A 17,686-nucleotide genomic window follows, 5' to 3' on the forward strand; every position below is an offset into this window, starting at 1 on the left:
TCAGTAAATGTTGTTTATTGGCCATAACGAAAATATTATAGGATCTCATAACTGGCCTGATCTTTCCCTAAGATATAGTATTGCTTCATAGTTATTTTTTAAAAGGTGTCCATAAAAATTTATATAACACCCTGAGGTCATTCTTTGAAATTTTAAAGAAGGAAAACTATCAGACTGAAATTAGATGCTGCAAAATATAGGAGTCAAACTAATCAGAAGGTGATTGAAGAGGGAGTTCAAGTAGCTTCATGATAACTTATCTGTGCAGATAATAAGTAAAACATAAATTATCACTGAGGCAAGAGAAAAACTGATTGAGCAGTGTTTATCTTAAACAGGCAGGCTACATCGTGGGATAAAAGAGTCACTTCTTTACGCAGTAGGGCTCTCCTACAACACTTACGATACTAAGATAAGATAAAAGCTTGTTTTAGACTATGTGTCATTCAGAGCCAGTGAGATCTGTTCTACACAAGCTGTAAACCACTCCTCGTGTTGGGTATGAATTCATTTATGTAACCAATTACCTATCTTAGAATAGAGACTTGATGCTGGTCTGTTTACCTGAGCTGAGTGGGCAGATAGACAGATCTTGTGATTGGCTAATCGGCTGCACTGACGATCGATTTAATGATCCCCAGCAGGTCAATGAACCTGTAGCACAGCAGTAATACTTTGTGATCCAGCAATAAAAAAACTCAAATGATTTCTTCATCTATTTCCATGGGTGGCTTTTTACCCATGTCGTCAATAATGGAGTTATCCCAGATTATAACAAAAACACACAATAAAAGAAACAATTTATTATATGGTGGAATTGATCAGCGATCTGTATCCTATATAAGCACTTACAGAAAAGGTTGTTTTGCCAGTTAAGGTGCTTTGAAATACAACGCTTTGCTCAACAATTGCCACAATAATGACAAGCATGTTTTCGTACAATTATGACAAAGCAGAGCGCTGAGTGACAGGGAAACTGAAAGAGGTCTGACCCGTGGTTCTTCCTCTTCTGTCACATTCTTTCAAGGTGACAGCCACGCTGAAGGAAAAACTAGAACATAGGGCAAGGAGGATTTAATGCACATGTGTATCTCTGATTCATCCACGTGATTTATAGTTTAAAGCTGAGATTGCAGATGTTACACAAAACTAAACAGGAATTCATTTGAGTTTTTGTGAGTCTCTGTTTGCCATTCTTTCATAGTTTTGATGCTGATGAACAGAATTTCCCACTGTGGGTTTATTCTAGTCTATGCTGTTTTAACCCTTTAACAGCCTGGTCAACCAAACAATTGATCATTTTAAAAGGAAAATGCAGGCTGGAATTGGACAAGAGCGTAGAAGCATATTTTAAATAAGCTTAAACAAGCCAAGCATATGGAAAATGCACAGATTCTTGGAATAAGTTTTGATGTTTACCTAATGTCTGGTTAATCAACTTAAAATTGTTTCTTGTATTGTTAATCATTTAGTGTTTTTAGAGTGCTAGACACATCCGTCTGTTTGCTCACAGATCAGAAGAATCTGCACAATGTTGAGTTTCTTTTCAAAGGACACTTTAACATGAGGAATTCAAATGACAGGACGACTCATTTAGCTGGTATACAGGTGTTAACATAGTGCTTAAAGACTCCAAGCACAACAGAAACTATTGTAGTTTGTAATTTCCTCATAACAGCTGTCTGCTTTGAATAAATTCTTGCTAACCTGGATTAGGGTACGGGTGGATCCAGTTCCCACCTGATCCTAACAGTTTTCAACAGATTAACACTAAGCAGTAATAGAGGATTTTTTCTTTTTTTTCATAAAAAAAAAACCCTATTTTCGTTCTGCTTTTAAGATTTGAAATAAAGAAAAACATGCAAAGTTTGCAGAAAGGGGATCAAGACATTTACTTATATAGAATACTGATATTTGTGGAAAACAAGTTGGTTACCAATTTAATGACAAGGAAAAGAGATTTAAAAAATATCATTGGTGCTTTTGATTTCATTCACTTGTCAAAATCCAATGCGGACAGGTTGCTTCATGATAAAACAGAAAAACTATCAAAAATTGAATTTATTATTTAAGTATTTTTAAAAAATATTTGTTGATTTTCTTTATCATTTTAGCCTAAGTTATGAAAGCCACTTGGGAGGGTCCAAGGAGTCAGCTCAGGTTCTGGAGTTGCAGGTTGAAGACCCCTACCCAAATGTTTCAACATAAAAAAAAAACCCAAACTTGTTTATGATGTTTAAATTAGAAGAAAAAAAAAACATTTACATTTACCATTCTTTGAATAATTGTTCATTTCTGATTCTTCTAACACCGTACAGTGACACACATACTGCAATAGCAGTAACACATTCTGGAAAAGTTATTAAGGTGGCCCTGAAGTGAAAACCACATCAACAAATCTTTAAACACAACCACAAATTAAAAAATGCAACAACATATTCAGAACCATAACAAATTCAAAACCAAATTATATTCAAAAAGAAAACAAATTCATACACACAACAACATATTCAGAAAAACACACAACATATTCAATACCAAATTATACTGAAAAACAAAAAATAATAATAAACACAACAATATATTCAAAAACACAATGACATTAACTTGAAACGAACATTAATTACAATCACAATTACATTAAACTACTGGAAGATGTAGATATTAGTGGGATGCTTGAGCTCTTGCTGTTTGGATGACGGAGATGTTTGGCTTTTAAACCTGAAGTCACTCATTTATAAAGAAAAGGCAGAATATGTTGTCCATTTTCTGAATATGTTTTTGTGGGTTTTTTTATTTGTATTTTTTTTTCCCAAGTTAATATAATTGTATGTTTTGAGCTGTTGCTGAGTTTTTGGATATGATATTACAGTTTTAAAAATCTTGCTGTGTTTTTTAATTTGTAGGTTTGTCTAAAGATTTGTTGATGCGGTTTGCACTTCAGGGCGACTGTTACATATCTAACAGTATTTTCCAAACAATAAAAAATAATCTTGCCAAAACTCATGTTGCAAATGTATTATTCTAGTAGCCTGGCTGACATCTAGTGGGTATCTGATGTTACTACACACATATGACGCTGATATCTGACATATGTGACACTGCCCACTACCCTGAGACTTCTGAAACTGATGTATAACCAGATGGGAGAGAAATGTACATTATTCCATTAGCAAATAAGGAGATTACAAATTTTAGAAAAATCAAACTTTAATAGAAACAAATTCGACCCAATCGTTTTTCTAAATCGTTAGAGCTATTTAACCACTAAAAGTTACTTAAAGGGCTTAAAAAAACTCTTATTTGTAATCCACTGCCTTTTCTTTTTCTGTGTTATAACTACAATACGAAAGTCCATTCCTTAAACTAAACTCTTGGGTTGGAAAGGGAAAAACTGCAAACTCAGACAGACACATGATAAGCCCCTTATGACCCTATAGCAACCATAAGATTGCATCCTTTCAACTGATTGTTTAAGAATGATGCCAGGCAGATGCAAACAAGTAAACAAGAATAATGAGAATAATAGATTTATGCATCAACTACTCCTTTAACTATAATCAAAGTTTAACCACGTGATCTCCAACTTAAGCATCAGATGCCAAATTTACAGACTAATAACTGCTCACATTGTCCACAGTGGGGAGTCTACTCCCTTGTAACTGATTATAAAAATGAGCAAAAATAAACATGATTGGGACATAACTATAGAAAACTTTATTTCTGTCAAGAATTTATGCTGCCCACTGATACACTGGTCCCCTGGGCAATATGCCACATTACCTGTATCGACAATCATAAACTGTCCCTCATATACCATTGTTATTTATTTTATTTTTATTTATTTTATATACTCTAATAATTCCAGAGGGAAATTACTTCTCTGCATCTAAACCATCCCCTTGGGGATTTTGCAGCGCCCAGGGGGTAGTGTGGGGTTAAGGGTCTTGCTCAGGGACCCAGAGTGGCAGTCTGTGGGAGTGGGGGATTGAACTCTCAACCTCAGGATTCAAAGCCTTATGCCCTAACCTCAATGGCCACCACTCTCCAAGTTAGTGTCACAAGCTAGTCACCCATGGCCATATTTTGCCTGAGCGTACCCACCAAAAGTGGGTACCTACTCTTTGACTGGATTCACAGGGCCTTTTTTATATATATATAAAAGCACAGGGCTGCACCAAAAAGGGGAGTACAGATTCAAATTTAAATTTATCATTCCCTTGCATCCTGAATTTTTTTTTTGATTCATATAAGTGTCTTCAACAGTATAAATAGACACACCTGCTCACTGTTAAAAATAATGAAACAGAATTATTGAATGTTATCACAATGCAAAATCTCTGCATTTTAATTAGTTGGGGTATAGCCCCGAACGACAAGTGCACTGCGGACAAGAAGAAAACAACAATAAAAAATAAATGATTCTAAAAAAAATACCTCACATGCTTTTATTCTGAAAGCGCAATGCAGCATGATGTCACTGGGCCACCCCCACCCTAAGCTACTCTAAGGCTGAATCCCAAACCGCGCCCTAACCACTAACCCTTAACTAGTAAGTTTCCCTCGCAATAAAGTCACGCTCACAGATGTGGAAGGTGCCCGGATTGTACGTGGGGGGTATAAACGTGAATAGGACTGCCTCTTCCCTCCAATGGAAATGGAAAGCAGTCGTTTCTATGTCAACACAGAGACGCTGCATGTGTGTGGTTGTAGCTCAGTGGTGCAGGTTAGCATAACATCAAATATTTGCCATTTTCTCTAAAATTAATATATCCATTCAAATCAAACTATTTCAAAGATGACTTTCCATTTAGGGATTAATGACGTCTTTTTTTATTTTTCCTAAAGTGTGATTTTCTGTCAGTGTGATGAAGACTCAGCAAACCAGCGGAACTTACATTTAAATGCACATTCACCAACTTGTCACTAGTTTGCCGTTACACCCACTGCCAAATTCCAGCGAGCCTGCACTGATGCAGACTCACTATTTGAGGCCTGAATGTTCCACTCGCCCTACCCACTACAGGGTTTGGGATGGCCCTTAATGTGGCAGACCCTCTGCGGGATCCCGCAAACAGAGGGTTTGTGCAAAAATTAAGATCTATAATTACAGTTATGACTAGTAGAAATGTACTTTTGACAAAGAACAATCCTAGCAATCTACAAAAGAACGACAGGAGAGCAGGCTTTGCCTAAATGCCAATACAGCCTTACATAGCCTGCGCTGTCAGAAACACTCTAGTTTAGAGATCTTTTTTTTTTTTTTTGATTTTTGCTGCACTAGTGGCATGTCATTGTGTAGTAATCTGACAGGAAAGTGGATAAGGGAGAGGCATGTGACAAAGGAACACAGGCTGGATTCGAACCAAGCTGGGCCACGTTGAGGACTAAAAGGCTTCCGTACATAGGTTGTGCACGCTAACCACTGTGCCTATGAGGTAAAACTGTCTGTTGGCAATGTTTTTATGAATATGGCTGGTTTAAAACAGCTTGTTGTTAGTTAACATTTGTATTTAGAAACCCTTTTGTTTGAGCTCATCTTAATCCTGGGATGGACACTCGTCCATTATTGAGCTGCTAACAGAGAAATGCTTCCCGGATAATAAACTATGGATCACAAATGATCTGAAGCAATTACTCAACAAGAAAAAACAAGCCTTTAAGAGGAGTGACATGGAATTAAAAAGGAGAATACAGAAGCAACTTTAAGATAGAGATAAGAGAAAGCAAGGAGGCATACAGGAACAGGCTGGAAAACAAACTCCAGTAGAACAATATCAGAGATGTGTGGTCAGGGAAGAAAAAGATCACAGTGTTCAAACAGGAAGACAATCAGACAGATGGAAGTCTGGACAGAGTCACTGAACTGAATACATTCTTCAACAGGTTCAGTTAAGGAACTAGTTCAGCATCTTTCTCTCCTGCCCATAGTCACATGGACATCCTGCCCTCCTCTGCCATTGATTCTTCTGCTATTAGTTTGTAATCAGCCACATCAGAAGAGGGTACTGCTCTCTCTAACTTTGATCTGTCTATCTCTAGAAGTCAAGCAAAGAGGCAACTGGAGACAGTGAATCATAATAAGTCACCAGGTCCTGATGGTGTCAGCCCCAGAGTCCTGAAAGCCTGTGCAGAGCAGATATGTGGGATTTTACAGCACCTCTTCAATCTTAATCTGACCCTGGAAGCAGTTCCAGTGACGTGGAAGACCTCCTGTCTTGTGAAGAAAATTATGAACAACAATGAGTGTGCTCTTCAGAAGATTTTTAAACAACAACAGAGTGTCTTCAGTTTGGCTGGCATCTTCAGATCGGGTGCAAGACAGACGGATACAGAAGATCCTTCCTGCCTACAGCTCTTAACACCTGTTAAAAAAAAATGTATAAGTTACTGCAACATTTAATTTCCCTTTGGGATTAATAAAGTAATTTCTGTGTCATTTGTTGAAAATATTTACGTATCAGAAAAGCCTGCTGCTTTTTATATATTTTGTCAGCCAAATCCCAATACTGTATATAACCATAACGCCCTGTCGTGATATTATTCAGTAACATTGAGGGTTTGAGGCAAAGACAGGAGCTGACCAACAGGTAAGAAAGAGTAACACATATCAGGAGATAGGGTTGCAAAGCAAAGGTTCGTTATTAAAAAAGATTCTCCATGCCACTATTTAAGCTGATCCTGGATAGAAAGCAGTGTTGATATAAAAAACATAATTTACAAATGTTGGACAGTTGGACATAAAATCTTCAAAGTATAAGTTTAGATTATTTGTAAAAACTTCCTTCTAAGATGAAACTAATCAGGGAGCAGTCTTTGTCTACAAGTCATTGGTTTCAAAAGTCGGCTGGGCCACCCAGGATCACTTGATGGTTTTGCAAACATAAAAAAACACCGTCCATCTGGATGGATGGATGGAAAAAAACAAAACACTGAAACACTAGATGTTATCTCATCACATAGCCCACTAGTATACAAATTCTTTTATCCCTTCCAATCTTGAGGACAAGCGGCAACAATGAATCCAGACTTGGCTTCTTTTACAGGGTCGGATTTCACTAGAAACAGAAACTCTCCATAGTGATACTCAAACAGGAGGGTCAACTACCATAATCATAGAAGCAACAAAAGGATGTCTTAGAATTTGAATACTATGCATGGTGTTGTAAATAGAGTTGTGCTGTACATTTAGCTCAAGTATATCTATAAGGAAAATTATTTTAATAGGAAGTTATTGAGACTTTAAAAACAAAAAAAGGCGAGCAGACTGGAAGGCATCAAGAAAAGTTTGTGGGACCTCTGCCTCTGTCTTGTATTAGGATCTTCACAAGGGGGTTGTTGTTTTAGCACTTTAACCAGAGGGCTGGGCGTGGGTGAAGTCAGTTGGTTGGCTGCTCGTCTTACTGAATGTCAAAAAAAGGAAAACAAAAAAAGGCTAAGAAAGGGGGCAGGGTTATGGGTTGAGAAACCTCTTCTTTTCAACTTAATACGTTCTCTACAAACACACCCGCATGTGGACACACAAAACAGATAACAGAGCCCAGCACACAAAGTCAGGATGTGACATCATTCACAGGAAGAGAAACCAAACACTTTTTTAACTCTTTTCTACGTTGTCCACACTGCTGAGCAAAGTCAAAGCCCTTCTCGGACTGCTGATCGACCATCAGAGTGGAAAAGATTCAGAAGAGAGGGAACAGCTGACTCTGACTCTCACAGCGAGTTTAATCCTCTCTGAACCTTCAACAGCTTTCCACTACATTCCAGCCACCCGCTGTAGGATTTCAGTGAGGTACAGTACAAAGAGAGCTTGATTATAATATAATCTCAGACTGTCTACTAAATCTATTTTATATGTGAGTATTTGTCTTTTCTTCTGAGCACCTTTACTCCATAAAGGTATGCATGAGTATCTGTTTTTCCCACAGCATGATCAGACATGCTTTCATTGTTTAGACATGCAGAGTGATCAAACTTCACGTCATTTCACTGTTCATCATGTTTGTGGTTGCTGATGTGTTTTGAAACTAGATTGGTGTGTTTCTTTTTTGTGCCTTTGGCTGAAAATGTGTCTCTCAGACTCAAAAAACTCTGGAAATGTGCCCCCCCTCCACACATACACCCCTTTCTTTCTTTTATTAGCACATCAGCTGCTGCCCCATGATCACGTATACACTCTGACCCTATAGAAAGCTAGGAGCAATCCCGGTGTATGTGCTGTTTCATATAGCAAACCGGTCTCTTTTTGCATGTTTATGTCTTTAAGTATCATATTACAGCTTTACAACTTTACTGAAATAAACTATTTCAACAAAAGATCCCACATCTGGGTTTGCAATGTGTAGATGAATTATAGTGAGGTGACAGACGTTTCTGCTTTTCAAAAGTCATACTGGCTTCAGAGGGGAAAAAAGCAACAGGAAATGGTAAGGTCTGCAGTTAAACATGGGACTCGGGACACAAATGCGGATATACAGTAGTGTCGTATTGCAAGCTCACTCTTGAACGTGACTGGGTGTTTTATATGTGGCTACTACATGTGCGTTTGTTGCTCAAGAATCAAAGAAAATGTGTTTAATTAAACAAGATCAAATAGTCAAAACAGCTTTCTTTAACAATCTATATTTCTTTAATAAATATGGTCCTTGTGACCAAACTTTAACTCATAGAAACTAACTTTGTTTTCCATTCGCAGTGGATTTTGTATTACGTCTGTAGAGTTTGTTTACTAAAAGAAAAAGGCTTTCTGTCATAATGCCCCATTTGACCAATAAGATCACTGCACTGGGGACATTTAATCTACAGGGAGTCACAGTGTGGCATTTATTTTCTCAATTAGACTTGACTCGAGTGGCCTGACTCTTGTTCCAGAAAATTGCTGCTATTTTTATTCGCAAGCACTGCAGAAAGCCAACTGAAAAGGTCATTTTACTCACAGACCTCAAAAGGATGATAAAACCAAAGCTTGGCTGCAGATAGAGGATATTATTCTATTAGTGATGGATTGTCTAGTTTCTAACCATAAGTAGTAAATTAGTTAAATTGCCTAAAAAATGTGGTCCATCGTTGGACAGTAAAGGGAAAATGTGTTTGTTTTTCTAAATTGTTTTACTACAAAAAAATATGAAAAGCAAGTTAATTTGTATTTAGGTAACGCTCTGCAGACCTTTTGCTACACTTGCCGCTCCATGAGTTGGGGTATGTGTCTAATAGCTTTGCTGTCTAGAGACAGACATTTCAGTTTATTTCTCTCACCTAATTACCTCAGGTTCAGTTGGACTAGAAGGAGAGCATCTTTGAATCTTCCCATAGATTCTGAAATGAATCTAGGCATGGACTGTGAGACCTAAATAAGCCTCTTGATTTACTGGATGGAGTCTTTCTTTTGTAGCCTCTAACAACTTTCTGTCCAGCATTGCCTTTTATTTAGCTTATTCCAGTCAGCTGTGACCACCTTCCCTGTCACTGCTGATGAGAAGCATTTTCACAACATGATACTGCCACCACCATGTTTTACAGTGGTGAAAGATGATGTGCAATGTTAGCTTTCCATCCCATAAAGCATTCTGCATGTAGGCCAAGATATTTTGTCTTGGCTGCAACAGAGGAAAAAACAGTTGATGGACAAGAAAGTGATACAGTACATCTAACACATCTGTTATTGCTCTTTACAGAAAAGTCAGATCTGGAAACAAGGGCTCCCAGAAATCTTCACATGACAGACACTGAGACCTGCTGACCTGATTTCACCCAGGCTGTTCCCTCTAATTCGCTCAGGAAGCTCAGTTTTATCAAACTCCGACTTATTCTTCATTGTGGAGACCCTAATCTCCCCTTATCTTGGGGGAAGCGGCTGAGTCAATGGCGTTGTGTCTTGGACAAGTGTTCAGCAAAGCCAAAACATTCAGGCCAAGGAAGCGCTTTGAGCCTGGCACTCAGCGCTTCGAACTCTACAAGAAGGCCCAGGCCTCTCTCAAGTCAGGCCTGGACCTGAAGAAGGTGGTCCAGCTGCCCGAGGGGGAGAACCTCAATGACTGGATTGCAGTTCACGTGGTGGATTTCTTTAACAGGATTAACCTGATCTACGGCACAGTCAGCGAATATTGCAGCGAGCGCACATGCCCTATCATGTCTGGGGGTCTGAAGTACGAGTACAGATGGCAGGATGGCGACGACTACAGGAAACCCACCAAGCTGCCTGCTATCAAGTATATGAACCTGCTGATGGACTGGATAGAGTCCCTCATCAACAATGAAGACATCTTCCCCACCAGAGTAGGTGTGTGTGAGAGCTTTAAAAATGAAGGCCATCATCGTTGTTTAAACTGAATAAGGACGGTGTGCTTTGTGGAGTGATAAATTAGTGTTTGGTTGTCGGCCTGCTCTGCAGCCTCATTACGCTTTCAGACAAGCACACACGGTTCAATATGAGGTTAATTAGAAAGTAATATTGGCATTTAGAAGAGAATAGATAATAGAGGCAATATTTTTTTTTTACAAGACAATTTAAATACTTTTCAAAATAATAACAGGGGAGGATTCCCTGCAAATAAATTGAGTAGACAGATAGATAGCCCAGCAAACGGATCCTCTTTATAACAATCTGGGGACTTGTTTGATATTGTTCTGCAAAGAAAGTGTGAAAATAATGGAAAAAACTCTTTAAAAGTCAACATATATTATTAGTATGTGAACATCTTGTTAGGTTTTCCATCACTCTGCTCCTCATTGACCAGAAGATAGAATCATTCGTAATTTTTATGAATAACGAGTTACTATTTGCACCAATACCTGTTTACACTTTTTGGGTTAATCTGGGTTAAGTACTTTTGTTAGGATATTTCTCATCAAGCCTAAGTCTTGTTTTAACTAGGGTAAAAATGAACATAAAATACAGGTGTGTAATCAGTGAAATTATTCTACTAGAACTTCTTTTTGTTGAAATAATGGACCTATATAATCCCAATGCATCTTGTTAAGTCCAACAGTTCATAATGTAAAAAAAAAGACACATTTGTCCTTGCAGTCAAAACAGCACAAATATGTACGACACTCAGCATAGAACAAAAGCAGATCAGGATGCTGTGCTTCATCAAAACAGGTTTAAAGGAAGGTGGTCCTATTTAACATCACTGAGACCTACCTGGTTACTCACAGCAGTAAAAGCAACTATAACTTTCATATATATATATATATATATAGTTCAATAACCACGCTGATAAACCTGTGTGTTCAAGCTTCAACTAAAACATATATTTCAAGCAGAAAAAACACAATATCAAACATAGCATCTGAGTTAGAGCCTTCAGTTGTGTGGATACGCCAATGAACAAACTTCAAAATAAAATACGATGTAGCATACTATTAAGAAAAATATATATATAAAAAAAATTAATAGATAAATAAATAATAATAATAAAAAAATATATATATATATATATATATATATATATATATATATATATATATATATATATATATATATATATATATATAATAAAAAAAATAAATAAAAAAAGAAACTGAGAAGACCATTTAAAAGTATATTTATTTGAATATTCATTTATTTGAATAGTCATTTATTTTATTACTTTTGAATTAGCTAATTGTTGCTTGAGGTTTTAGCGTATTCAACTGACAGCATTGGAAAGTTGAGATAAAGCGGGTTTACATTCCTAATATGAGTCTTTCACACTCATCTTTGACACAACCAGTATAAATATAAGTAATTATAACTATATATGAATGTATTCCTACCCTTTTATTTTTAACCTATTTTAAGGAGTCAGAATTGACAATTAGGGGTCGCACCATGATGGAAGTAAAATGAGACCTACATGCTTTCAATAAAGTAATCATTTTTTGTTTCCTGCTTCTTCCATTTAGGTGTGCCTTTTCCAAAGAACTTCCAGCAGGTGTGCAAGAAGATCCTGAGCCGTCTCTTCAGAGTCTTTGTGCACGTTTACATCCATCACTTTGACAGCATCTGCAGCATGGGTGCCGAGGCCCACATCAATACCTGCTACAAACACTACTACTACTTCATCTCAGAGTTCAGTCTCATTGATAACTCGGAGCTGGAACCACTGGTGAGCTGCAGTTTTAACACCAGTCTGTGTATTGTCGGGTTGCTATCTTGTAGCTGCCTATCATGTCTTTTGTGGATGGTAGGTGGAGTACAAAACAGAAAAGAATGAATATATGCCAGTAAAAACCCTGGATATGCTGCTGTGAGAGCAAAGGATGCACTCCACAAATCTATTTTCTAGAGGTGCATTTTGAAGGATAATAACAGGAAGTCAGGTCTGCACTTTTCTATAGCCATATAGGGGATGGTCAGAAGGCCAGAATTTAATTATTTTAGATCTTGGTGTAAAATTTAGCAAATTACAAGTAATGGCACAGACCATACAAAAGGGGAAACATCACAGAGGAGGCTTTATGATGCAGGAATAGATTCTTCCATCCTAACAAGAAGACTGGTAAATACTTATTATGGTAGAGGAAAGTACTTGATTCATGGTTGAAAAATTGTGATGAAATAACCAGTGCTTAAATCCAGACTTCGAATTTGTCAGGTTTGGTGGAAGTTAGTTGAGGACCCAAATGCAGAGATGAGGAGGCAAAGATGAGTTTTGGTGACAGAGGCAAAATCCAAGAACCGAAATACAGGAAACCAAAAACAAGAAGACATCAGGCGAAAACACACATTGGGAGCCAAGCAACAACAAGAGACCAGTAATGATTATCTGCAGAGGAGGTGTATATATGGGGGACAGAACAAAGAATGGGCTAATGAGCTGATATGGAGCAGGTGTGGACAGAAGTAACTAGAAGGGAGCTTTGGGAAAGGAGACAGGAACAAGGGGGCAACAGGGAGTAACTCAAAAAAAGCAAAAAAAAAAGGAAAAAGAATCAAAAAATAAAAAAAAGAGAAGGACGTAGGTTACTGAAAACTCAAAACGATACTCAGGTAGAGGTCCAAAAGGGGAGAACCATCACAGATTTTTAGAATTAAGGGGTGGGAATACTAATGCAAGTCACTTTGACACATCAACTGTGTTTTCCCCTTGACAACAATTTTCCATCCAGTTATTGATGGTAACGGAATGAGTGTTCTTTCGATTTGAGTTTCCATCTCCAAAGGGGACTCTGAGCTTCTTTGAAGCAGTTAGTTTGAAATATTATACCAACCCTTTGCAGTCATGTAATGAGAAAAGAATGCATCAATTATTTGCTTTTTCCAACAGAGACTTCTATCACTTTGGAACAGATGGAGTATAATGCTCCCCTTGCCAATGAAAGGTTCCAATTAGCATTGTTATGATGCCTAAATGGTGAAAATATCTGGGAAAAAAAAAAGAAATAAAGAAAGATGAGATAATTATATCAGCTTAAGCAGAAACAACGAATCACCAGTGCTGATTTTTTTTTTTTTTTTCAGTACTTTTATGCTTCCTCTTTACTGGTCTTTGAGGAACAAAAGCATGATTTTTGACACAAAGAAATTAGTTTCCTTTTGACACTCCTGTTAATTACTCTCAGTCTCGTTCATATATTTTATGAGCTAACCTGTCCCTTTTTTCCTTTGATTTTTTTTTGCAGAGAGAGATGACTGAGAGAATTTGCACTTAATGAGAAAAACATGGATATAGAAGTTTACATTATGACGTAATCTGAGCCCCAGGAGAGAACACCATCTGTAAAACATTCCAGACTTTGGACATTATCATGGATTTCAAAGCATGCTGTTGGAGGTCATTCAACTTTCCACTATCCTCTGGATGGTGGCGCTGTATCTTCTAAACTGCACACTTTTTGTGGTGCTACATCTTTATACTTCTCTGTGTCGGCCTCTGTGAAAATGCTGCTTTTTTTCTTTTCTTTTCTACTTGTATTTTATGTGATTTTGCTTCTTATCTGTTTTTATGTGCTGTGCCTAACATATAACGTTTTGGTTATAAATGGTTTTTCATTAAACTCATCACAAAATGTTTTTTTTTTTTGTTTGTTTTTGCAATATTAAAAAAGCAATTATCTCATTGAAAATTGCAGAACAAGAGCAAAGACATAAAGTTTAAAAGTTCCCTTGATGGACATAGATGGACATTGTATTTTACATTTATTTTTATGTTCATTTAATTTATGTAAGAGCAATTCACAACAAAACATTTAAAGAAGTTAATTCTATCATTTAGACAGGTTCCGATTGAGGTACACACATTCCATTATAAACATAAAAGTAGCAAAACAAAGCTGATACAGGAGCATTTACTGCATGTGAAAGAAAAATGAAGCTACTAGATTATTTAGTGGCTTAATCTAAAACAAAAATACAGCTGAGCATAAAAGCTCTGAGCCAGTTTCAGACTATTAGAGAGAGAGAGTGCATAGTTAGTTGCAGTGAAAGCTCAGCCAAATGCAGTGTATAGGAAAAAGAAAGATTAGCAGTTTTTGAGCTTTTCTGTTTTGGAAGAAGTGATTTGTTCGTTTTTTTAATAATACATAAATACCCTAAATATGTGATTTTTACACTCAAAGTTGTAATAGCATAAAATCTATTAACAGGCCATGCCTAAAAATTAAAATTAAAGAAAAGGGCAGAGAAATGTAAGTTGAAGTACTCCATGCATTATACTTAATATAGGTATTACTGATTTGTATGGAGGACTTCTCAATTTAACAATACTGAAGCATTTTAAGTATTTTTCTTAATTTAGGTGGTTTAGAAAAATTAAATTTTGCATTAAGGCAGTTTCTGTTTTTCTTCTATATAAACAGGTATGAAATAGCGGAAGACTCACAGTTCCATTGATTCACAAATAAAATTTATGACTTTAAATTAAAAAAAATATATAAACAATTTAGTAAGTTCACAAGAAATGCAAGTTTAAATAACACATTTTTCTTTAATCTAAAGGAGAATACGAGTTTTTAACGTTAAAACTTTTTTGTTTTGGTCTTCATTTAAAACCTGATGGAAAGGCTGGATTTCTTTTTTATTTTTTGTTAAACATTGAAATGAAAACCTACAAAAGCTTGCTCCTTGCAAAAAGGGATTTTGGTCTTCCTCCTGTATTACCATCATTCAGGGAATTTGTGCTAACCTAGCCCAACATGCTATCACCACCCACTCCTGTTTGGGTTCCACCAAAAGAAATGATTTTAACAATCAGGTATTCACCTGCGGGTAGTTGTTGTTGCTGCAGGTGTATCTTTTACCTATTTTATCTATTGTGTAAAAGACTGTAAAACGATTGTAAACGAACCAGGCAAACCATATTATGAATGTTGGGGTTGCCATGTGTTGTGTCCCATATTGAACCAATAGACATGATTTGTTCTGTATTGTTATACAGTTTGGACACGCGCCTGTATCAATAATAGAGCTAACAATAATTAACAAGATAAAACACTGTAAATATTAAATCCTGTAAAATTGTGGTGAAGCAATCTAAGCAGAACCTGATCAGCTCTGCCTAAGCTGCTGTCACTGTTGCCTAGAGATAGACCAACGCAACAGTGCTACTCTCTTTCACCTGAATTACACCGAAAAATCCCACACCCTCAGATGGAAACAACTGCAAAAATACAGACGTGAGCAGGAAGATGCAAGTCCTTAACTGAACGCCGTTAGTTTGATGATTACGAAGAAAATTATATGATGTCTTGGGCTGTCGGCAAGAGCTTACAGTGACACCCAGCAGTGGCACCCAGCAGGCTGTGCATGGCTCAGGACAGAAATGCTTAAAACACCTGCATCAGTCCTTTATCCTCCAACTGTTTCCTGAGACTAAAATGATGGGGAATATGATGATTATTGTGGTTCTACAAATTTGTACAATAATAACAATTAGACAATAACTAAGTTTTGTGCAAATGAAGGATTTTAATCCTTCATTGTGTTTTGTTTTGTTTTGTTGATGTTGGCACTGAACAAACACATGAACGAAAAACAAGGTTATTCATCTTTTGAAATATTAAGAGATCTGCATAATCAAGGAGCCGATTGTGGCTCCAGAGGAGAGTTAAAGCAGATAAAAAAGTAGGTGTGCCATAATTCCCTTAATTTTAGGAGATCAGTAGGTCTAACAATAAGCTATTATTAGTGCTCCAAACCTTTCATTTATATTTGAGACCATTATCTAGTGCAGTTAAAACAAGCTTTCGATTGTTTCACATGGATTGCTGTTTTTTTCCAGTAAGATAAGATGGACTAGATGGAAACATTATGCTTTATTTTGATGGTTATAAAAAAAAATATTGGTATGGGTCAAATTTGGAATTAGCATGTCAGGCTTTTTAAACATTGGTTACCCACCAAAAAAAGAAATTTGTGCAAACCTAAAATGAGGATCTGGTCTCAACATAACTGAAGCTAAAAGTGAAACACCTTAATTTTATGAGTGATTGCTGCAATAAATGTGTGAAGGTAAAAATATAAAACAGATTCGAGGAGCCTGGTGGATTCTGTCTAAATGCATATGTTAACAAGAAATTTATTTAATATTAAGTATTTAGTACAGGGACATTTACTGGGGCCAGAACCTACAGGGGCACTGGTGGATCCTGCTGGCCCCTTTAAATAACTGCCCATGTTTTGTCTGGAGTAGGAGCCCGAAACAGAAGCAGAAGCTGGAAGGGATCCAATAAAATCCTTTGAGCTGATTTCACAATCTGCTGGACGCATACCTGTTATAATACCTGTTGCTTGTTTTATTTATTTAGTGCAATGTGAGATTTCTAAGCCTCCATAGACAAGATGCAATAACATAGAATATTAATATTACCAGTAGAATTTTTTTAAATTACTATTAATTTCAGGCAATTACATGCATTGGAACACACAAGTCAATATCAGTTCATCAATTTAAACTTATGAGTCATAGTAACAAGTTACTCATTCATAGTTAACATATATATTTCTAGCTATTTTTGTTTTCTTTCTTTCTTTCTTTCTTTTTAAATGGCAACTAGAGCACAAAATTGTATGAGCAAAAGGAGTATGAAAAAAATTATAATAATTATGTTTTCGGTACTGAGAACAAATAAGCAAAATCACAATTGTGTTACCCGAGCAGATGATTAACTTTATAGTATCTTTTTGTTTTCTATCATATCTGCAATAATTAATACCCAGAGTGGTAATAGTTTACACAATATCAAAAATAGCAAAGAAACACACCAACAATGGTAATAGACAAACACCAGTAATAGTAAAAAGAACTAGAAGCACACATTGACATACACTAATATACATTTTAGACCCTCTCTGAACATACTGTGACCAAATCAACTGTTTGAATAAGATTTTAAATTTGTGAATATTTTTGCATTGTTTATGTTGTGAATGCAGACTTCTGAGTTTCATTCCACATGAAACTCTGGAGACAACTCAACACAGAAAAACTTTTCTGAGTTGTTCGTACTCTGGGTCATGTGAACTCACCATTATGACAGGCCGTATTGACATTTGTTAGAAACTCTATCCTCCCTATTGTTCCATTTCTGGACCTCTAAAATAAGATTCTTGCTTGTCAAAACTACATTCCTACTAGCTAGAAATGTACATATATATGTCCTAAATTACATTTTTCCTGGCAAAAAGTTTATTTCATATAATTTAACAAATATAATTGTACTAGTAAGAATAAACTTTAAAATACCTAGAAATCTTTACAAATTT

At 36.4% G+C, this 17,686-nt stretch overlaps 1 protein-coding gene across 2 annotated transcripts; it reads left to right on the forward strand.

The window, feature by feature from the left end:
* The first annotated feature begins 7,451 nt into the window (after positions 1–7,451).
* Positions 7,452–13,995, forward strand: mob3c (MOB kinase activator 3C). Of its 2 annotated transcripts, none has more exons than XR_001481117.1 (4): positions 7,452–7,792; positions 9,675–10,275; positions 11,887–12,089; positions 13,606–13,995. XR_001481117.1 is itself a non-coding variant. In XM_015370330.1 (4 exons), the coding sequence occupies exons 2-4, from the start codon at positions 9,862–9,864 to the stop codon at positions 13,633–13,635; spliced, it is 651 nt and encodes a 216-aa protein (XP_015225816.1). In that variant the 5' UTR covers positions 7,459–7,792; positions 9,675–9,861; the 3' UTR covers positions 13,636–13,995. The 2 variants fall into 2 exon arrangements, 1 of the variants encoding a protein (XP_015225816.1); XM_015370330.1 differs by having other exon boundaries at positions 7,459–7,792; positions 9,675–10,279.
* The last annotated feature ends 3,691 nt before the right edge of the window (positions 13,996–17,686 follow it).

The sequence above is a fragment of the Cyprinodon variegatus genome, unplaced genomic scaffold (genome assembly GCF_000732505.1).
Source record: "Cyprinodon variegatus isolate N-32 unplaced genomic scaffold, C_variegatus-1.0 Scaffold45, whole genome shotgun sequence".
NCBI classification, from domain to species: Eukaryota; Metazoa; Chordata; class Actinopteri; order Cyprinodontiformes; family Cyprinodontidae; genus Cyprinodon; species Cyprinodon variegatus.